The following is a 24320-nucleotide window of genomic DNA, read 5'->3' as shown; positions in this document are numbered from 1 at the left end:
AAAATTTCCGAAATTATACATAATCGCCCAAACGTTCGATAGGCGATATCGCGAACGAAAAGGCGATACTTCCGACAGTGAGGAGGAGAGGGGAGGGGGTGGAGAAAGAGAGAAACGAGTGCACTCCGTCGAACGTGCATTATATCATGAGCCGCTAAAGCAGGTCGGTCTTCTTACCTTCTTTAGTACTGAATCGGTTGACATCGACTTCGTTTACCCTGAGTATGACGTCACCGGCCTCGACCTGCAAAACCAACAGACACCGTTTCTATGAAAACGCACTCCGCAGAAGGATCAATTGGTCGGGGATGGCGAATTGCCGCGGAGAGGCTGTTTGTTCTCCGCTTCAGGCGATTCGACCGCGTAATGGAACTTGAACGTAGGCAACTGATTCGTTCGATGATCGTTCCACCGAACTTATTCGACGTATATCCCGCGGAATATGCTACGAACGCGATGCAATATCGTTGGGAGCCTCGATCTGTGATCAAAGTGATCCTGGTTGTACACGGTGTCCGTGGATACTGGTGTCTCCCGTCCTCTTGGATACCAAATTGCCAATTACCATTATTTCAACCAAGAAACAACAAATTCTCTACTGTACTTAAATTTAATTTTCTAACGACGAAAGTTTTGAAGTAAAATTTTCTTTCGAGTTCCAATGCTAATAATAATTCTAATCAACGTTTTCCTTCAACTTATTACAATTTTTCCCGTTATGTAATGAGGATGATAATGATCCACGGAGCTCCATCAACAAGAAACCGGAAAGGCAATTTCCAGACTTGATAACGAAACGTAACTTTTTATGAAATGTAATTTATTATGTACAAATAGAGACAGCCTAAGAAACTGAGAAAATTGTATTCAGATTGTTAATGAAATCAACTTTTCATTAAAGTTTTAATACGTAACGCTGCACGGTTTCTTGAAAGAGCAACCAAGGAAACGGTTGTTTAATTATTTTTACATAAGGAACGGTCGTAATTTGATAGCATAACGACGTACGAATTATTTGCTCGAACGAGGAAGCAAGGAAGCGAGCAAACACATTCCTACCGATCAGGATCGGGCCTAGGTGCATTGGCGCCTGAAGCTACAATAGATTGTAGTTACACGCTACAGTTTACTATTTATCTTGGAAAGTTAATAAATCTTTATTGGAACGATTATTCCTATTGGAATAATCATAATTTCTAAATTGCTTAACAGAACGTGCAACCAGAAATACGACTTTCTATTCCGGTGTTCAATGGTCGCTCGATATTAGTACCGATTTGCAAGTTACACGCTCGTTCGTAGGAGAAAATAAGGAGGCCTGCGAACGTGTTTCAACGTCCGACGGTCGAGATACGAAGTCTTTACGCGCGAGTTCCGTCGGTTGCTTAGCAGCCCGATGCTCGAATTTCCATCGAAAAACAGTTCCCCTTATTTCTTCCGTTCCTATCCCCCACAGTTTTCCGCCGTTCACCTCCAGGGAAATAGCTCGACCGGAAAACGAAATTGTTTACGAGGCGTAATCCGTCGCGGGGAGTGATAAGACGCAGAACCGATGGGGGATCGCTTGAAACCTCCTGTTACTACCAGCAAATCCGATTGTTCCCCGGAGCAAATAAAACGACAGCTGCTACGCGCGAAAGAAATCGAAGCAGTTACATTTTCCCTAAATTCCCTATGACGTATATTCGAAACCCGTTCTAGCGTCGAGTACAACACATCTTAAACACTAAACCAGAAAATATTTTTGACAAAGCACCTACATCGCAGAACACCATTGTCTGACAAGTCAACAAACAGACCATTTTAATCCGACCCACCGACACACACTGCTTTCCAGCGCGAAATGCTACCTCGAAAACCCATGGAAGCAATTTAAAATAAGAAAGCTATTCAGAGATTAAGGGATTAAGGGATTAACGTCTAACGTCGCGTTTAACGTTAACCCACATCAATCACACCGCGGAAAGACGACGAAACGCGACCGTGCACTGTTCCAGCTTTATCGCGGAAGGTGCATCGTCGGACTGAGAACACGAGTCTCCGGGACAAAGCATACGAGACATCGCGTGCACTTATGTGCGCATCGTGTCTCCCGCTAATAATAAGCAGAACTGATACGGTGATACGTTCATGCGCCGCTTCTGCTCGACTATTTCGTTCTCTCATCTTTGGTCAGTTACTTAAACAAATACTGCTCTCGATAAACGCTACAAACTTTATTAACGATACGTTTAACCTCTTAGGCACGATGCGCCGCTATAGTGGCTCACTCTAGTGGCTCGCTCTAGTGGCTCACTCGTTCACTGTTTCAATTAAGTGATCGTTTCCATATTTTCGTTCACACGTTTTATAACAGTGTTAACAATATACAGAGTGTACAATCTTTGTTTTGATACGTCAGTGTCATTTCAATGTACTCGTGTAGAGAACAGTATTCTCCCGCGCAAAATTCAGTCGTGCCTAAGAGGTTAACAACGGCGAAGCAAAGAATAAATTTTTGTTGAGAACAGTTCTCATAGAAACTTCACCCACTGTACGGTATCGATTCCGTTTGATTCGGTGGGTAATCAAAGATCATAAAGTGGGTATCGATACGTGTCGACGCGATATTTGTCTCATCGCTGGTCACAAGCTCTTTGCACCACCATTTCGCGCATCGATCAGCGGCATCGGAACTGGAAGGTCGAAGCTGGCTGACGAGCCTCCGCTCGTAAATCAATTTCGGGAATGCACTTCGGTGCGCGTCGATGCGTTCTGTAATAGATTTCGCCCTAAGCAGGTCAGAGGGATACGGGTCCGAAATTTCGGTGTAAACACGCTCGCCGGGCCTTGTCTCGGCGGCGTTAGGGAGACACGAACATCCATTTACGGGCGGAGTAATTGGACGGCGGTCTTCCAAGAAGAGAATGCCCTTTCAACGAGCATCGATATTTCTGCAGGGAACAAGGCCTGCCTAACAATGACATCAAGATTTCGGACGTGAATGGATCCAATTGAAGAGCTTATTGAGACAACTTGGCTGGCCGTGGGCCCGATATCGATCTAGGGGAGACGCGAATAAACGAAAGCTGCAAGAGAAATCGTTCAGCGGCGAAATTAGAATTAAATCTGATACCGCGGCAGATTTGAAAATAGATGTAATCGAAAGATACGAACTAGCCTGATTCGACGGGGATGCAATTCAATTAATTGGCTACCGAGAAACGAAAGGGGACGAAAGTGGGGAAAAATATTGCCCTCGAGTTGCAGCGTGGCTATCTCCGTTACTTTCCGAAACACCTACCTGTCCTTCGAGTTGTCACCGAGACAATACTATACGTACTATACATGCATTAATATACAATAAATATTCTTCTTATTATTTGCTATTTGTTTTTTAATAGAAATTAATTTTCTTAAAAAAAAAAAAAGAGGATTTGTTGAATAATTTTAGATACTTGTGCAACTTTTAAAACGCGACGTTATTTTTAGAAACTTTTTCAGTTGGGGAGACAATTCTGTCCCCGAGAAAATATTTTTAAACGCGGCAAAGGCTACAGAGTATCGCATCGTTGGTCTGCCGTTCGAAGGAAGCTGGCAATATCAGCTTAATTCATCGCGACCTCGTTAAGCAACGGTTCGATGTTCGTTCTGATAAATTTAACGAAAATAACGTCGGACGAGGGCACCGTAGAAAGTTCACCTACGCGGCGGCGGCGGCGGCTCGTTGTGAAAGTCTGAAATCGAATCGAGTTACGAAATAATTTCATGGGAGAAGTTCGGCCAGTCGGGCAAAACGAAGGTTCCAGTTAATCCTCGACGGCTTCTGCGCGCGGCCAATCGTGCAATTACAATGCCACGTACGTAGAATCGCGTGCTATGGCAGAATTGAATCCTGCGCAGAGGGGCCCTTAACGTTTTCCAACGCATTCGTTATTCGCCAATTTACGAAAATTTTCTTTCGAAGCTTTGTCGAGCCAGAGGGTGACTCGTTAATTATAGACCAACTTTTTCATCGTTATTTTATATAAAAAAATGTGCACAAGCGACGAGAAAAATAATTTTTATTTTTGCATAAAATCTAAAAATATTGCCCAAGTTGGCGGCTTTCCACCTGCAAACATAATTCTGTTTGTTCTTGCAACGAGGAACTCTATAGTCAAGGTATCACCGTTGATATTCGACCAAGGTTGCTCCGCTGTCGAGAAAACTGAATATAAATTCGATATCGACATATTCTGCGAACCGGACTATCATTGGTCGAAGATTAAGTCAGCGCCAAATAAATTGGCCGCCCAAAGTCACTTCTTTCACCGGTGAATGACGTCACGAATCTCTCAAAGCTTTTTAAGCTTTCAAAAGCAGAGCAGAACAATTTTAAAATATCGCTTGGACTTTCATTATTATTAAATGGGAAAATTTCAGAAATCTGAAAATAATTCTAAATTATTGCGGTTGTTTTTAAAAGGGGCAAAATAATTTGAAAAAATGCATCACATTTTGATAAAAAAAAAAATTCTCTGATGGCTGGCGTTGGGAACAATGTGCAGCCCGGTTACAAAGAATATATATTCCCATTTGAAGAAACAAAAGCCACTTTCAAATCTCCGAAACGCCTCTGGCTGGGAACGTTTCGTTTGATCCGACTTGTGCTCTTCTCGAAGCCATTCAACTTTCGTTCGACCCATTTTTACCCGCGTATTATAAAATGAGCTTGAATCCGGGTGGTAATTTCGAGTGTCTCACCCTGTATAAATTGAAGCAACTCCTCGCGCGTGCAAGATCTGCCTTACAATATAAGGCCCTCTCGTGGATAACTAATTACACGGTGAACATGTTGGCATTCACCCCGAACAGTCACGCAATATTCAGCTCGCGTGTGAGGGGAAGAAGCGATAGCGTCTCTCCGACGTGGAAAATTATAAATTAAAACCGGAAATGGAAAACAAAAAAATAATAAATAGGCAAGAAATTCCTCGAGTATAATCAAACAAAATTTTATTTTATCTCTCCGGCAACATCAAACGATGTATTTGATAATATTCATGTACATTTACTGACCCTAGGTGTAGCATGCATAACGTCTTCATTCATTCAAATTTGCCGCCAAAAAATGTCTGAATATTTCAGTTAATGTTAAGGAGGTATTCCACCATAAACCTTGCAAACATATTCTTGAAAAAGAATCGTAAACGATATTTTGTGTCTAAACATATAGGCTTAAAACTATAGTTATTTATCTGGATTAGCAAAAATGTAGGGAATATCCCTAGATAGGGAAAACTGATGTAGCAGTCCTGTTAATAATGGTTATCGATAAATGATTTAATTATGTCATCGTTTTGAAAAATTTGTATCAGACTTTACAGTTATTATCCCTAACCGAAATATCAAATTTTCGTTGGTGATTTTATTGGTTATTTTTTATGATTGTAAATTTTGGTCCTTGTTGCAGTGGGTTAAATGCATGGCTGAAAGGCTATCGTAGAATTTTATTTAACGACGAGCATCTTAATGTCCTGTTATAATTTGGAAGCAAATTAAAACGGAGAAAAGTTGAAACGACTTTCGCGATTAATTAGCGTCGTTTATTGGACGACAGAGCGCTCGTGACAAAGTGTTTTCACCTGGTACAGAGGGGTATACTCGACGTAATCGAATCTGTCGTCGCGTCTCTGCAAGTATCGATCAAGGGGCCGGCAGCAACACCAGAGACAGTACGCGAAATTGGGCATTTGCGAAAGGCACGTCACTCGCTATGCGACGCAGCCGAGAGAACCAGGAACCCATCGACCACGGTAGCCGAATGCGCGATATGCGACTGATCGAGAATCTCGGTCACGGTTTAGAATTCAGGCGGCGTCTTGCTGGCAGCCAACGGTCGTATTTTTGTCCGTCGTGACATTGACTTTCATCGGGCTGTTGTCCAACTGTTTGTATCGTCACGTGTAACGCACCCCGGGGGACAAATACGCGGGCGTCGAACATCGCGTGTTAACAAAGCACGTCGGACAACCGGGTGTTCCGTGTTGGAACATTTTTCACGGGACACGAACGAACCTTCCATCTACCGTCCAAGTGTCGAACAATGAAACGATCGTTTTAACTTTCGAGAAAACGACGATATAGCGGCTGGGTCGCCAGATACAGCAAACACGGTTAACCTACAAAAAGATTTAGGACTGAAACCTGAGAACGGTGATATAGCAGGAGGAAACGAGATGGATGTGATATGTTCGTCGAACGACGACGGCCGAGCACTTGAAAAAGATGCCGCTTTGATATATAAAATTTATTTTCCGTAGCTGTCATGTTAAACTTAAAAATAAAATCCTTTGACACTCCTCAGCCGCGGAATAACGTGGAGAATTTATATATGCAAAAAGAAATATTGTTAGAGAAAGTTGGTTGCATCGGTAAAAAAAATTCAATTTTTTCTTTTGGGGATTTTCTCGTACTGTCAACCATAAAAAACGATATTACCAGATCACGTTGCGTGACTCACGCCATACTGCAACAGAAGACGGAGTGGGGGAAGCACTTTGCTCCGCCGAGTGGCGTCGTGCAATCTGATTGGTTAGAATTTTAACGATCTTTTGCGGGAAAATTGTTCGCTCGCGACACATGACTACTTTTCAACATTTTATGCTCTTGTCAAGTAGAATAAGTAGGAGGCAGAACATTGTATTTTAAAGGTCAAGATGAATTTTGTGCCAAGAACATTTATTTGCTGCTCCAGAATTTTGCCCAGAACTGTATGACTTTTCGTATCTGAAAATGAACGCCATCGCGAATTACGCTCGAAGGTGCGGATTCGATTTTTCAAGGACGAGAAAGTTTTACACGCTCGATTAATCCGTAACGCGGTTCGCGTCGTATATCGAATTTTTTTCGCCACGCCGTTCTCGAGCCAGCCAAGACTTTTTGTTTAATTAAAATGGTCCAGAAAATTGGGCGCTGCACGTCGACGACCATTGGTCCGATCAAAACCGGATCCGTCCAATGGCGCGAGGGAAAAGCTATATGCTCGGAACATTATGCGTTTGGACACCTGACGGAATCGTATTGTTAATTGGCACCGGGCAATCAGCTTTAATTAAAACTGCTCTCTGCCATTATCCGACACAAAAACGAGTCTAACGACCGCAGCGCTATGCACGTTAGTGCCAATCCATCTCAATTTCAACGTATTTCTCCGACTCGTGGACAAAATGGCGGCAAAATTGATCGATCCATAATAATTTTTACGGCCTCCATTGTATTAACCTACGATATACATCAATTATTATTTCATCAACGATATTAATAACAACGAAGGAAACATTTAATCTTTATTATAATTTTTGAAAATAAAAAATTATCGATGGATTAATTTTATCATTCTCGTTACGAATGAATATATTATCATAAATATATATTAATTATTATTTCATCAACGATATTAATAACAACGAAGGAAACATCTGATCCTTATTATAATTTTTGAAAATAAAAAATTATCGATGGATGAATTTTATCATTCTCATTGCGAATGAATATATTATCATAAATTCTTTGCATTCCATTTAGTTTCTTTCCGTGTAATTTCTAATCTCTCTTCTCGTAAATATTGGATCTCCAGATTAATTTACGATTATTCGCGGCACTCACTGGTGCGCAAGACCGAGTTTCAGGAATTGAAATTCCTCCAGGGCGTTGTTCTTCGCCAGAGTCATCTTTGCTATCTCTACCTGAATTCAGTAGAGAATATAACATTTCACGTATCACGGTAAAATATTTCTCTATATGAAAAATGCAAAAATTCGAAACAAAATGAAATAACTGATGGGAACAATTGCAGACACGTTACGCCGCGCGGCACAATACGTCTCTTCGTTCTATATACAAAGAAATCGATCGAGTCGACTGCCATTAAGGAAACAATGGATGCGCTGAAATTTCATTAAGCACAAGTGCATCAATAATTTCGTTACAATGAAGCATAATTGACTCTCGTAACGCTATTCGTAGCACCGGCTGTCGCGCAACGGTTGCAAATATATGTATACCGTCTAAAAGGAAACACATTTTCGTACGTAACACCATAATCGTAAACGTCGACTGTTTTGCGTAATAAGAGCCGTTAGGTTAACCGCCATTGACGAACCATTTCCGACCATTGAATAACGTTCCATCTCTCGCCTGGCTTTTCAAGGTCGCCCATCATCCGCTTTCGAGTCCCCTCGAGCTTCAGTTTCGACCCTCCCAAACGATAAACGAGAAAATAAAGCAACAGATATCAAATTCGTAAATTAATTTTAACAAAATATAACATTGGTCGTTGTATCTCTATCCACGAAATAAAATATCACGTTGTTCGAAATAATATTTTACGTAACGTTGTTTAAAAGTTAACAATCAAAATAATACCGAGGAACGAATTACATACGTGGTTCTCCCTGTACACATATGTCGTAATTCTAAAATCATCATGCAACCGGTTTCGTCTGTGAATCACTGTACTTCGTGACATCGTTATTAATCGCCTTATACAAGTTACATAAATTTCCACAGACGAGACTGTCGCCTCGATTACGCACGATCTGCCTGTAAGCAGTATTCCAGTCACGAATGATGCGCGAGACTCCAAACAAAACGGAATTATAAATTCCAGGCGCAGCAGGAGTGAGTCAGTCTCGTAAATTCGATATTGAGCACTCGACTGTGTGTTTTCGACGAGAAAATAAACTGTCCCGCGACGGTAATCGAAACGACAAATTAAGATTGAAAAATTTACAAATATTATTTATTTTTGACACGAACAAATCGAGTAGGTTCGTCCTTAAGGGAGGTGGGAGGTTTCAGACCAAGACGGTAAGGTCTCCCTTTTTATGAGCAGAGTCGAGATCGAATTTACATTATTTCTTGCCACCGTCTAGCCAGGCTCAACGAATTTCCATATTTCTTGCCGACGTCTCGATATCGATCCGATCCTGGTAAACGTATCCCGCGGAGCTGAGCAAAGTGCTCGACGAGACGACTGGAACGCTTTGAACATTGAAACGACGAGCACCACCACCAACCGAGCCCTGGGAACTTCTTGGCTTCGCAAAAATGGATCCCGCCTCGAATCGTAATAGGGGGAAAGGGGAGAAGCAAAGGAGGGCAAACACTCCGTTATTTTCGCTACCTTCCTTTCTTACAGCTTTGATTGTGACTAACGCTGTCTTGGATTTGCAAATCTTCGCCGAATATAAAAGGCGGATGCCTATGGATCGAGACGATTATTCGATGGAACTCTCAATGCAATTCCGTCGTTCCTTTCGTTATTGTACTTTGAGGTTATGGCGGGGAGCATAACCCCAACCAATCCCCGCGCGTTCCCTAAAAGGAATATCCTATAAGCGCCGAAAACTTTAAAAATTCACTGGAACGTTCAAAAGCATTATTCTTTCAAATACATTTTTCAGTATACAATCTCAAATGCGTCACCCTGTACACTCGGAGAGAAAGGCGACTGTCTCTAGAGAAAGGAATGCAACAGATAACTACCATGAAGGTAACAAGTTGCATTTGCAAACTATACCCGGGATAAATTCTATACAGTCTGTAACAAAACTTCCAACGAACTAATCTCGACTGACGTAATGGTGTAACGACTGCCGAGCTAAGACGCGTCGAAAATCCAATTTACGGCTCGAGCAAACCGGGTGCCGTCTGAAAACGAATGGAAACACACGTTTCGGGTCAGCGAGCTCTGCAGCCACACGCGATAATTGATACCGATTGCAGTCACGTGTTTGGTCATGCGAGAGGGTTATGCGCACGCCAGCCACCACCATCGTCGGACAAACAGGTCGACGTGTCATTCCCGTCGCGTACTGGTCGCCGACCGAACACGATCCGTGCGTAATGCACGGTGCACCATACGATACGGCGCACGCCCCGTCTACCGAATTACACACATTCCGTTATTAATATCCCAACTCGTTTAATTATTTTCATATGACGAGACCATTTCGTTCACCTTATTACCGTTCCTCGATATAACGTCACCGTAATCGTTGCTTATGAAATTACAATTTCACTCTACCTGCATGCCACGTTTCATGAAAATCGGCGTGTTCCTCGCCAGATCGTAACCTATCGGGCACAACCCCTTCGTGCACACTTTTCTAAAGTAACAATCGTACGCGCATTTGCATAACCACCCACGTTATTAATCGATCGACTATACGGAGTGACGAATCAATAGGCCGGGTTTTAGAATCGCGACGTCATAGTAGAGAGAGTGCACGTGAGGAGGCGCGGTGTGTCTAGACGCCGCGTGCCGACTGAGGAGTCGTGACAGAGCCAATCGTCACGCTACGCTACAGAGAGCCACGTGGGTGGAAAATAATAGCTATTTATATCGGCGTTATCGCCCACCGCTTGCTTCCGCCTGACGCTTAATGTTCTCTCCTTGTCGGGCTCTTCCGTTTCTCGTTTCACTTTCCTCCTTCGTCCGGCTCGTGCCACCAATAGAACGAGATAAGAGAGTGTCCGATTCCGCGGAAGATGCACAACCATGGTCACTGATACCGTGTCAATGCCGCCCTGATAACTTGTGTCTCTTTTAACCGCCTCGGTCCTGCGAATGTAAATTCTCCCGGCGAACCCACACACGTCCGATCGGCCAGTCTGACCAACGTACGTGTCATGAACATAAACGTTCGCGAAGTGTGATAAATCTGTTGTAATCATAGGTTCGTTCAACGTAACGTATCTGATAGTACATCTAATATATCTAACTTACTAACCCATTAACTACCACTAGTATGACAATTTCAAACTTATTTTGCCAGGTGCTATGTCTTTTTACTTTTTTAATACAGTAGTGCGCGATATCTTCGCTCTTCCCCTGTCACTCGGCGTCTCGACCTCACTGAAACCTGAACCCAACAGAGAGGGAAAGAGAATCGGTTAAACAACAAGGAGCAAGACACGTGCAATACACCGAGACGCCGCAAGACGATAAGAACAAAGAAATAAGGAAACTTTTTTACCGTTGTAATTTTTATTCTACTTCTTTTTAACAAAAATTTTGTATTACCAACGACAATAACGTTCACCCGGTATATGAAATCGCGTGTTGGAAAACATCCCGTACCTCTGGACGTGGTTTCAGAAAATATTATACACCAATTATTCTTCGCAACAATCTCTACATAATAACAATAATAATGATAGGCCTTTGCTACGCCTATGGCCGCGTGCAACAAGAAATAAAGTATCAAGCGAAAGAAAAATCTATGGAAGCAAAGATAAGTATACGTTACGGAACAAAGGCAAGGTACAGCTTAGTAAATGAGACGACATCATTCATTACGGGTCGCTGTAAGCTCGTTTCCATTCAGCGCTCGGAACAGCCTCGGAAACGTTTCATCGCGAAAAAAGAATTATTCGATCAAAGGAACGTCCCGGGCGGTAACTAGCCACGCTTCCCCATCCTTCGCTTCTCGGTCAGAAAGAGCGTCAACGTTCGGTAATCACAAAGCTTTCGAAATTAATCTGTCAATTGGCGCGACGAGTCGCCCACGGGAGCTACGAGTTTCTCCTCGCGGCGCAGGCGGAACAGAAAAGAAGCTTACATCGTATCACGCCGTTTTATCCTCACTTCACCCTCTACTACTAACGCCTCGCGCAATATTGCTGGCAATATTCGCCACGAGAGGGCGACTGCTTGATACCCCGGCGCCCTGAAATTTTGCGTGCCGTACGCCTAACGATACCCCGCGTGGTTCGGGGCAAATAATGCAGCGTACTTGCTTGGAACAGAGATGTTTAACAGCCATAGACAACGTAACTAAGTATACTCGCCGCAGACTGTTCGCCCTTTATTTTCCTGGGGGCGTTTTCGGGATAGATTTATTAATTCAAGCGTCCCCTCGGTACGTTATTTATTTCACAGACAGCACGCGTCTCGCGTTTGACGCTACGCACATTCTCTCACGCCTACGGTACTACCAGAATTTATTGCTATTTAAAATGATTTGTAACCTATTAAAAAAATTTCGTAATCGTTTCGAACTCCCATTACAAGAAATTGAATGACCAGATTAATACACATAACCTAACCAGCGATGACGTAACCTTACGAAGGCAACATAACCTTACAATCTACATTGTATTCTTTTCAAAAATTAACGTTTTCACCTCGAAGGACCTTTCGAACCCATAATATATTAACAATGGCGGAGGATAAATTACATACGTGGTTCCGTCGGGTGAAGGCCTTATTAAAATTCATAGGACGCAAAACCCATACGGTTCTGCGCGAGTGAAACCCACAAAGCCTCGTAACTTGTTCGAACCGCAAACTCTGATTAATAAGATAGGCGTCCCGGATAGAAGACGAAGTGTTTCAGCTAACATTTCACGCGTTACGATCTAACGTATTGAAGAAAAGAAAAAAAAAAGATTTCTTTCCCATTTCTCACGACACGCCCTGTACACGATCGCTCGGGGAACTAGTTCCACGGCCCAGCTGCAAGTACATTTAAAACCGCATCGAGCAAGAAACGAGTCGTGTACCCAACATTAGCGACGTTTGCTCAGCGACACGAGAGAAAAAATTTCGTTCGGGCTGCTCTTGGCCAATGGAGGCGCGCGCAACTATGGTGGTCGTGCTCGCTGCGTAGAACACGAAGGGACACGGGCTCCCAAAGTTCTCTACGATAGTAGCTTCTGCCGGTTCTAACGGTAATGCACGTGCGACCAACCGGATGCACGCCCTTGCTTGCAGCTCGCGTACATGGCATATGCATAGATGCACCAATCACGACTGCTGGCTAACCTCTAAGCGCATTGTGTTGGTATTTTCCAGTTCTTTCAAGCGTCGTGCTCTTCCCTTGGCGTCTTTCGCCTCCGGGCGACTAGCAAAACTTGGACTGTAACTAATAAAATTTTAGGTATTCGTTCGCTCGAAAAATGGAAATATCGATTACGTGCAGTAATAAATTACATTATGCTGAGAGTGGTTAGCAGATGACGCTTGTGCGTAATTTTAGAGAACGCATCTCACGCACCAAGGATGAAAGAGACAATTTGCATTCAATTACAATTCAATGTTTACTGAGTACGTGTACCGTTATACGCATGATCGAAGACGCTGAATACATTATTGGATAATATATTTTTATAGACACACGATCATGCAATCTGCATACATTTAAAATAATTAAACTAAAGTATTAAAATTTCTGTTGATGCTTGTATCCTCGTATTAAATTTCTGGGTGCGTCACTGGTGAGCGAGCAAAATTTCCCAAACATCGATTTCACATTTCCGAAGAATTTATGCCCTTCTTCGCCTTATAACAAAAGGTTCCCGTAGGTATAGACCGGGCAACCTTCTTTGGGCGATGGACCATAAAATAAAAGGTTTTGTCCATCCTGTTAGGGGCAACGCCATTAGGAGAATGCGGAACTTAATACCTCGAATTCGTAGCATAAAATAATGAACATTTGTACACAATAAATAGATAAATAAATAAAAATATTAATTTGAAAAAGAAGGTGGAAATTTTATACTTTTATAAACCGTGGTTGATATAGAATAATCAATGTCAGAAAAATGGACGTTCCATTGTCTTGATACAGGGAGGGGAGGTTCCGACGTAGTTCGACGGAAAAGACACGTGTTATTGGGTCAGAATCGAACGGAATCCGCAAAAAAAACTGAACTTGCACGAAGGACACTGCGCAACCGAAATCAGTTCGTCCATTCGTCCGTTCCGTCCGCCGCGTCTCGGACGTGTTTTCGTTCGTTCGAGTGCCAGCAATTTCTTCCTCGCTCGTTTCGATTGGCCCCCACGAACGTCTCCTCCCGAAACTATGTCCAAGTGTGCGGTATCGAGCCGGGAAACCACCGAGCCGGCCGCGGAGTGGTCAGCGTTACCTCCGCCGCGAGAAAGGAGGAATTCTACCACGAAAAAGAAGCAGAACGGGGACGACAAGGTCGTCAAGTTCCGCTGTGACTTTCCCTCGACGCAGGTTAGGGTGATGCTGGCGAGAGGATGGACCCAGGTAATGGAATGTCCCTTATTCATGCGGCGACCTTAACGAGCCTCCGCTCAGAGGGTGGGAAACTGGTCCCTGGTATCCCTTTAAGGCCATCCCGTCGGACAAAACCGTGTTAAAAGCGCACCGGTCGCCCCGCTGCGGAAGAATGTGGCCGCGATTATGCGAAAATCCGCATTGTACCTTCCCCGTTCCCAACAACGGGAACCTTGATCCTAGATTACGAACAGAACGCTTATGCAACCCACCAACGGCGAACAGGACTTAATTTCGCAATGAAAATTCGGTTCCTCTTCGGGGACCGTGTCGATGGTCTTTTTAGGGTTATGTCATTTTTTTATAGCTATTCTTCCCACTATTAAAAGATGGATTCGTTTCAAATTTTGCACGTACGAGCTCGATACTTGTGTCTTGTAACGGTTGCAAGGTGTGGCGTCACTTCTCGTGCTCGCCGCCAGAGGGCCACGCTCTTGTCTCTCTCGCAAGCGCTCGACCGACTATTCAATATCCCAGCGTCTAAAGCAGGGCCTGTTAGTGTTTTAAAACGACGTATAAAATATTTAAGTAGTTTCCTGGTCAATTTTGTTCAAGGTAACCGATCCCACCGATCTCAGCTGGCATCTTTGGTGGTGCGAGACCAACGACGTCCGCCAGGCCCTGGACTCGAGGCTCACGCCCTACCAGAGGATACCCCACTTCCGCAATCACTACGAGCTGACGCGAAAGAACTACCTATACCGAAACTTGAAACGGTACAAAAAGTCGCTGTTGAAGTCAACGAAGACCGACGAGGCCGAATTGTGCGACTCCATGCCGTTGACGTTCGAGCTGCCCAACGACTACAGCCTGTTCGCGGAGGAGTATCACAAGCAACCGGGTGCCACGTGGATCGTGAAACCGGCGGGACGCTCGCAGGGCAAAGGCATCTTTCTGATCAAGAGGCTGAAGGATCTGGCCGAGTGGAGAACGAAAGGATTATTTTTCCAACAGATGGAACCGCCGGCGGAGACTTTCATCGTTCAGAAATACGTGGAGAATCCGTATCTGCTGGCAGGTTCGTGTTTCCACGCGACAGTCTTGCTTTCAGGCGGCTTATCGCCGCGAAGAATGGGCCTGTTGTCGAGGCGGATGCCTCAATACCTCCGAAAGCACGCCCGGGGAGCGATGGAGAGGGGGAGTAGCTGAAATCCCGCGAAGCTTTTGCGGCTGGGTGTCGGAGAAAAGAAGAATACTCGAACGTCGAACGATTCAAAAGCACTTTCTTCGATGGTCTTAGAGGCTCTGTAGAGAAATCGACCGTGTTCCTTCGGGGTGCAAACCTCGCAGGAAAGTTTGTAAACGTTCCGTCCTGGTTTCAGGAAGGAAATTCGACTTGCGTATTTACGCCCTGGTGACCTCGTTTCATCCGACCAAGGCGTGGTTGGCCAGGGAGGGCTTCGCGCGGTTATCGGCGGAGCTGTTCGACCTGGAGAATATCGACGACAGCAGGGTGCACTTGACGAACATGGCGATACAGCTCAAGACCGACGAGGAGGACAAGAAGGAAGAGCTGAAGAAAGGCTGCAAATGGGCCTTGAACAAGGTCAGGGAGTACTTGACCGCTCGACACGGCGTGGACGCCGTCGAAGCTCTGTTCCAGAGGATCGCCGGTCAGTTTACTTTGGTAAAAAATTTCCATAAACTATGGAACTGTGGCGTTACCTTCTGCGCTCACCGCTAGAGGACTGGGCGCTCTCACAAGCGCTCGATCGACTTCCTAATATCCTGATGAATGCTACGTGTTAATTACTTGGAACGCAAAGAGTTTAAAATATAAAAAATAAATTTTATAACCTAAAACTTGCAGGTGCGATAATGGCCAGTCTTCTGGCTGTGCAGCCGGTGATGATGCAAGGAAAGAATTCGTTCGAGCTGTACGGCTACGATATACTCCTGGACGAAGATCTGACACCCTGGTTGCTCGAAGTGAACGCCTCGCCAGCCTTGACCGGCACCGACAGCGACGATTATCGGTTGAAGTTCGACCTCATCGACGACACGCTGAACGTTCTCGACATCGAGGGTCGTTTCACAGGCAGGGAGACGAGAATCGGCGGCTTCGACCTCTTGTGGAACGACGGCCCGGTATGGATCGGTTGCCCTAATCCTTCTATCTGCGGAGAACCGTCGAACGAGCTCAGAAAGCTCAACATTTACCTCGGCGCTCGGAACGATCGCGTCGGTCAGTTACGTCAGCTTCGCAACTGCATGAACGGAAGACGCAATAAAAGCGCGCGGTAAGTGACCTAGACTCCCATTAGTGGAGTCAGATTAGTGTGAAAATATGCTTCTTTCGGAATAAATTTACCAAGAGTTAACATACCTGAAACCTTCTGGTATATGTTTTAAATACATTACAAGTTTATCCGTACAAATATCAAACGTTTTTTATTCTAAACATTATCGAATATTTTTATTTTTCACGTTCCAGTTTGAACAAATGTCGAGGATATCAGTAGATAGTGGAAAACTGGCGTAACAGTCAACGACCAGAGCGCCACCGCGCGAATTAACGAGGCAAACTATTTAAAATAATTATTCCCGACACGTTTAAGAACATTTAACCGCAAAATTTTATCCGGCGAGTTTTTTCCCCGAGTAAAAAGTTTACTTGGCTACGTGATCGCCGGCGAGAAGTTTGAAACGTTGCTTGCACGGTGCGTCGCTGTAATGGCCGGTAGATTAGCGTCGTTCGCGGCTGTCGGTGAAATTAACGCGATTTGCGGTCGGCATGTTCCGTTTTTGCGCGTTCCAAGGACTGGATGGGCAAATTAACTTTGCGTAAGAACGCGAAGAATACGCCGGAACCTCGATAATTGCAAGACATTGGGGGCTGAACGTTTCTGCGATAATCTAAGTAAGCAATCCAATGAAAAGTAGTTTCACATAACCTATCTCTACTACCTGTGGTCCATGCACGAACTCTTCAACCTTACTTGCAGTGCTAAGCTACTATTCTCTTCGTTTGCTGTAATTATATTTTATATGAATTGAGAAAAATTAATTTATAATTTTATAAATTGTGAGAGAAATAAAGTTTTAAATTCTAAAAATTACCATAAGAATTTTTTCCTTTTTTTTTTTTAAATCCTTCATCGTATCACTGCACTCAACGGTACAATGTTTGCCAATTTCCCCGGCATAAAGTAAATTCATCGATTCCCCTGTGCACAGTGTATCGCCAGTCAGTTAAAAAATAACACGCTTTGCAGATCGCGTTTCAATTCCGATTCAAGTATCGTAATAAACCGTTCAGCCGTGTTTGTTGCGTGAGAAATTTCTGTTTTCGCTTCGCAAAAGATTGGACGATATTGTTTGATTAAAACAATATTTCCGCAACGTGATCAGACACGCGGAATTCTGCACGAAACGTCGAAACAACAGATAAATTTCTGTGCACCTTTATCGTGCGTGGCATTGTACTGGAAATAAAACGAGCCACTTTCGCGAATAAATTCACCGATTTTACTTTCGCGACGAACGCACAGAGGGACAAAAATAATAATATTACGAGCATAACAAACTGTTTAATTGAAAAAAGAAGCTGAAAATCTCGAACCTGAGTATTTTTTGTTATAAATTTAAAAAGTCATGTAATATTACAGAAAATTATTTTATGCCATTGACAATGTATACATTATACGAGATAATATTTCTGCTTTGCAAAACGTTTAATCATTGATAATGACAAAATACGGTTACGGGTTCGATCATCGATAAAAATAAATCGTGCATATTCATTCTTATCGTTATGAATGACTAAACGTTTTGCAAACCAGATATATTATTTCTAAAAGTTTGCTTTTTATAATTTATAACATTAAACATAAACGTAGGTACTCTTTTTGCCACTCTTAAAACCGTTGACACGTACAATTTAAAATGCCTTATCGCGGCGGCTATATTCAACGTATAGCCATTCTTATAGACCATGAGCTCTACATAACCTCTAATAACTGTCCAACTTTCCGACGATAAATAACAAGGTCAAAACGTTGGAAAACTATTATTATTGTAATCTAGCTTCGTAAAGGGTAAGGAAGCATTATCTACACATTATCGAATTCACGAAAATTGAACTGAAAGTACAACTTGTTTCTTTGTATAAATATGGAACACCTGCGTCCATAATCTTTCTCGGATCTTTCACGCGGATCGTGTTTCATTCCGTGCGACGTTTCTCGGCCCGTCCGCGCGAATACTTTTTTTTTCCCCGTCCAATTTTTCTTAGATTTGTCGCGCGGATCTTTTTCGCCCTTTCGTGCAATTTCACCCAGACGGGGCGGACTTTCTTCTCCCGTGCAGAACTTCGTCGATCCGTCGTCGCCCACGTAGCCCATCGAATCCTCGTTTTTATTGTCCGATTCAATTTCATTGTAGCTACATACGTGGCAACAGCGGCTGTGGCACCAACTGGCTGAAACTAACGAGCACGAATTTGCTCAATGCCGTGCGCCTGGCGCATAAATGTATATGCATATTCATACGAGGCTGCACACGCTCATGCGCCAACGTGTGCAGCATAATCCTCTGCCTGCGATTCGTTCCACTTCCGTGAACCCAATTTTTCCGATGTGTGACGCAAATTCCATGAAAACGGACCTTAGAGGCGAGGCCAATCGCGCTTCACCGTCGCGTCGTCTTCGACACCGGAGTGTTTTAAGATGTCGCTGCCGTCGCGCCCAATTCGCAGAATACGTATAAACGTCGAGACTTTTGGTAGGATTGAGATTGAAACAGCGACGATGTCGAGAGGGACTGTTTTTTTTTTTGCGGTTTGTTCGCAGCAAGATAATATAAACGACGAGAAAACGAAACCGAGGAAACGATGTTTTCTGTCGAGCAGAGGACCCCCGACGACCCAGAAAATTTTTTGCCCGACGTGCACTCCGGCGGCTGAACTTATTAGATTCGCAAAATCGTGTCGCAAGCACGAAAGAATATACCGAAGAGGAGGAGGCAATGTACTCTCGCTTTTACGCGGCCTTTTCTCGTCGTCGTTCGCTCCTCACTTTTCAGCCGGGGGACTAAATTTAGCGAAAGAGTCGTATAACTCGGTAAGCGTGCTCGTATTATCCTGATTCTTCCAAGCAACAGCGAGTAAACTCGTTAAAACGTTACTTCACGATTGTCGTTTTCGCTTCGCTTCCAATCTGCGCTGCGCATAGTTTCGCTCGACGTTGACACGCTAGCTATACGTATCTCTCTGAACCGCCTCAATTACCGAATCGATTTTTGCTTTCTAACCTATAAACAAGGTACCTTCTTAGCATTAAATGCAACACACGCTTGTTCAAAGTTCTTTCGTAACTTTGTCGGACCTCTTCGACAAAATATAATTGTAATTTACAAAACGTACAAACATTATTAAATTCACATTTACGTACAGAATTTCGTTCGTTAATTCGACGTCGATGTTGAATGAAATTCTACAGTTTATGTGTTAATCGCTCGGAATTGTAACTACTGGTACGAATCGATTCCATTTGTTCGAGAGCTGCTCGAAATAATTAGAGGATCATCCTCTCGAACTGCTTCGTCATCAGGCATCTGATACTTCAAGAGCGTCGACAAATTGCAAAAGATTGATATTCGGTAATATCTATTATTCACAGAATAAAGAATTTTTTTTCTCGAAAGTACGTAGGATTTCGTGGATATATCTATTGACCAAAAATGATTGTAATTGACCCACACAACCGAAAATAATTTTTCTAGAACAATTTTAAAAAATTTTTTTTCGCCGAAAAATTTCAATATACATACTCGAATTTTTTTCTCGAAAATGCGTAGGATTTCGAGGGTATGTCTATTGACCAAAAATGATTGTAATTGACCCCCGCAACAGAAAATAATTTTTTCAGAACAATTTTAATAAATTTTTTTTCGCCGAAAAATTTCAACACATTCGAATTTTTTTCTCGAAACTCCGTAGAATTTCGTGGATATGTCTATTGACCAAAAATGATTGTAATGGACCCCCGCAACTAAAAATAATTTTTCCAGAATGATTTGAAATTTTATAATTTAATTTTTTAATAACTTTTTAACGAAGCCTCAATCAAGTAATTGATATTCTTGATTTTCGGCTTATTTTGGCCTCTAGAATCTTCCATTAAAATTTTTCCCGGGGGTGGCCGAACACTGTATACCTACACTATTCTCTGCGTCATCCAAGTCCTACGTCATTTAATCCTCCGCATCACCCCTATCTCTTGCGTCACGAAATTCTAATTTACGCTTTAAAACACTATCGCCTAAGCCTCGCCTTATCCTATTATCGCCGCTTTTATCCCGAATAGAGAAAAACTAAATATACAATTTTTGAAATTGTTATCAATTCCACTGAATTTCAATTTAAGTGAAATTGTTATCAATTCCTATTCCACTTTGATTAAATAAACACCATCTTTATAAATCCGGTGTTTCATCGAGATAGCTATCGATTAGTTTCGAGTACAGCCCCGAAGATGAAATTTGAACGACTCTCGGTGTCTCCGACGACGGAGAATTTTCGTTCGAGTTAATGGCATTCCCGGGTCTTCGATAAAAGTCAGCGTCAAAGTAATTCGTGTCGTCGCTAAAAAACAGCTTCGTTGGGTTTAAAAATACCGTCATCCCGACGTCCTCCGGTACCATCGACGCGTATAAAAATGGCTACTCGCTGGTACGTGAACCGTGAACTGCATCGAACATGTTCATCGACATTTCCAATAACGTGCGAGCGCGCATCGGACATCGAAGAATCTTGTCGCGCGCGCAGGAATCCTACGAATCCGATATTCCCTGCCTGTGATCTTATTATCAATGTATACGACGAGGATTCCGCACTCGATACGATAAAACGCGCCTTTGAAATGGAAACAGGGATTCGGACCTACGATACGAACGTGACTTCTTCTTTACTTCTGACACTAAGGCCTCTTATTCTCTACTTTATCACCTTTTGTGTATTACGGACCGAAAAATATTGAATTATACAGGGTGTTAGATCACCCCTGGGAAAAATTTTAATAGGAGATTCTAGATGCCAAAATAAGACAAAAATCAAGAATACCAATTTGTTGATGGAGGCTTTGTTAAAAAGTTATTAACATTTAAAGTTTCGCTCAAACTGAATTTTTTTCTCGAAAATGTGCAAGATTTCGAGGGTATGTCTATTCACCAAAAATGATTGCAATAGACCCCCGCAACCGAAAAGAATTTTTCCAGAACGATTTGAAATTTTGTTTCCGTCGAAAAACTTCACACCTTCTCGAATTTTTTTCTAGAAAGTGGGTAGGATTTCGAGGGTATGTCTATTCACCAAAAATGATTGTAATAGACCCCCGCAACCGAAAATAATTTTTCCAAAACGATTTGAAATTTTTTTTTCCGACGAAAAATTTCACACCTTCTCGAATTTTTTTCTAGAAAGTGGGTAGGAATTCGGGGGTATGTCTATTCACCAAAAATGATTGTAATTGACCCCCGCAACCGAAAATAATTTTTCCAGAACAATTTTAATAAATTTTTTTTCGCCGAAAAATTTCAACATATTCGAATTTTTTTCTCGAAAGTCCGTAGGATTTTGTGGATATGTCTATTCACCAAAAATGATTATAATTGACCCCCGCAACTGAAAATAATTTTTCCAGAACGATTTGAAATTTTTGAATTTAATTGTTAATAACTTTTAAACGAAGCCTCAGTCAAGAAATTGATATTCTTGATTTTTGTCTTATTTTGACCTCTACAATTTCCCATTAATATTTTTCCCAGGGGTGTAATGTAGATCGTCGACGCAATGTGCAGAAATAATGAATAATTAAACGGTAATTAGAGCACCGAAAAAAAAGAAACGAGACCATGTATCCTGTTATATGCTGTTTGACATCGATAATTCGATTGCCAATTAAAGCTCAATAAACGTCGCGTGCGCGTAGCAACGTCCGTTTAATGACATAATAAAATGTATCGATTATTTAAACAGCGACCCGGGGCACCGTTATTTTAATCAAAACGAATTCGAATTCCGAGCGCGTAGTGTGATTCGACGCCACGCATATCTGAACGTGGCTTTGCATCATCGATTCTCAAACTATAAATATGTAAAATTTATTTATTTTACTCTCTTGATTATACTAATTACGATTCTCTACAATATTTCATATTTTTGGGGGAATTAAAAAATTATATCGCATCCTTTGTCCAACATGCCCATTTATACGTTAAAAAATGTTCAGAAAAATATTAATAAATATGCGTTAGAATATTTTCCTGCCGTCTGCCGTGCACAAACAAATCCAGTTTCATCCAAAATCAACATCAGTTGCGTTTAACGTCCAGCCTAGGATAATAAATAATCTGCAGTGACGGAGCCTCGAGTATTTCTGAGTACAATTTATGTTCAAGTGCAGCTAACTTTGTGCTCAAAATACGAACCAGATACGGCTAATTTTGTACTTGACCTTCGTAGTCCCAAGCAGCTGACCCATCATTCGCATACGCTCGAGTAAATATAATAGGATCGTACAATTTTCGATGAAAAATAGTAATAAACTCTACGTTTATTTTTTTTTTAAATACCGCCGATTAAAGAAAAAATTAGTGTCACATATTTTCGATGGAACGCGTAAGCAGCAACGAAAGGAATCGATCGGCGTAATTCGTGCATGTTCCCAGTGCAACGACTTTCACTCTGAGTAAAAGGCAGGTCGCTTTATAATTTTCCACAGACTGGATGCAACCTGCGTACACGTAACCGCGGTTATTTTTATAGTTACGCAACGCAATCGGTATTCGATAGGCTCGTGACTTCCTGGCAGGGGCTTATCATTACGAGTACGTACTCGGACATTCCTCGAAATTTCGACTTTAAAATTCATCGATCCTTCAAGCAGGCGTGGGACACAGGTGCCCGCTGCTTCACAGATTCATCTATCATTCATACTTTAGCGCCCCGGAATAATGAGAGAACCGCCCGCCGGAATTAGCCGACCGTTATTTTGAAAGTTAATATTCCTATAATGGGACGGGCTAAACTGTAGTTAAACGCCGTACAAAAATTGCTAAAATTTAATAAAACCAATATTAACCCTTTGCACTCCTATGTCGAATCAAATGAATCAAATATTTAATTGAATTTCTCTAAATTCCCCTATTCTTTAGTTGACGTAAATTTAAAAGGAAACACTTAAAAGAGCTGGGAGCTGCTGGTAACAAAATTGAAATATAATTCGAAATATATTTATTTTTGTCATCGAGAATGTATTTTATTAATATTAGTAAAAATGCAACCTGTCGTAACAACGCTAGAGACGCGACGTAACGTTTCGAATCGCTACCTACACTCAGCTCTTTCCACTACTAACCTCACTTTGAAGTGTTCTATCGTTCTTTCGAGCGCCACCTGGATCCAGAAAGTGACGCGCGAAGGGCACACAATCCTTCTATGAATTCTTTCCCGCGCACGGGCGTTCCAACCACAAGTAATTGCACAATAAATCTCGGTCCAGGGAGTCCTATCTTTGTTAAAGTATCGCCATAAGGTACAGCCTCCTCCGTCTGCTCCCACTCTTTACCCTGGTAGCGACGAGGGTTGGCCTTAACGTCCTTAACCCATTTCCCGGCAGCGTTACGTTAACGCAACATAATGGTTTAGCTTCCTCTCCGCCTCTCTCTCGCTCTCCGTCCTCTCTCCCTGTCTCCCCCCTTGAGCTCGCTAGTCCCCGCGTCATTCGTTACACCGCAGCGAAACGTTAACGACGCCCTCTTTCGCCGATAAAGTGCTACCACCGGCGCGATGATCCTTGGTTAATACTTTTTCTCGCCGCCTCATTATCGCCCGTCTGACGCTCGAGACTCGTCGCTGAGGAAATCCAACTGACCATTCGCCATCGATCTATTTCAGGAACCTTCAATGTGCGTGGAACGTTTCTGAAACTACCACGAACACGATCGTAATAATATTTTTGAGATCAATGGTAGGCTTCTTGCGAGAAAAAGAAGAAGAAAAAAAATTTAATTTACACCCATATACGTACGAATAAAATTCTTCGGCGCGGCACAAAGAGCGGTACAATTTCAAAGAGTAAAGTCTCCATGAAGTAAGAAACACTCGAGGTTCCGTGTCAAGACTTCCACCTAGAAAATACTTCCAGCACTTCTGTGCTAAATTTCGCTCGGGAAAACCTTCCATCGGGAATTTATGAATGTTCTACATTTAGCTTGATATTTCTTCTCGGCTCTCTGGAAATACGAATCCCCTCTATCAATTAATTC

The 24320-nt window shown here is 42.6% G+C and overlaps 1 protein-coding gene across 2 annotated transcripts in view; it reads right to left on the bottom strand.

The window, feature by feature from the left end:
• LOC122405219 (PH and SEC7 domain-containing protein) overlaps positions 1-24320 on the bottom strand; it is a 53425-nt gene that overhangs the window by 19495 nt on the left and 9610 nt on the right. For both annotated transcript variants that reach the window (XM_043409782.1, XM_043409783.1), the window contains exon 2: positions 178-244. In XM_043409782.1, the coding sequence (XP_043265717.1) occupies positions 178-244 (67 nt within the window). The remainder of the gene's footprint in view (positions 1-177; positions 245-24320) is intronic.

This window comes from Colletes gigas, unplaced genomic scaffold (assembly GCF_013123115.1).
Source record: "Colletes gigas isolate AHSC1104 unplaced genomic scaffold, ASM1312311v1 Colletes_gigas_Sc00004, whole genome shotgun sequence".
Lineage (NCBI taxonomy): Eukaryota > Metazoa > Arthropoda > Insecta > Hymenoptera > Colletidae > Colletes > Colletes gigas.
The sequence above is the reverse complement of the archived record's forward strand: the minus strand, read 5'-3'. Positions and strand labels throughout refer to the sequence as shown.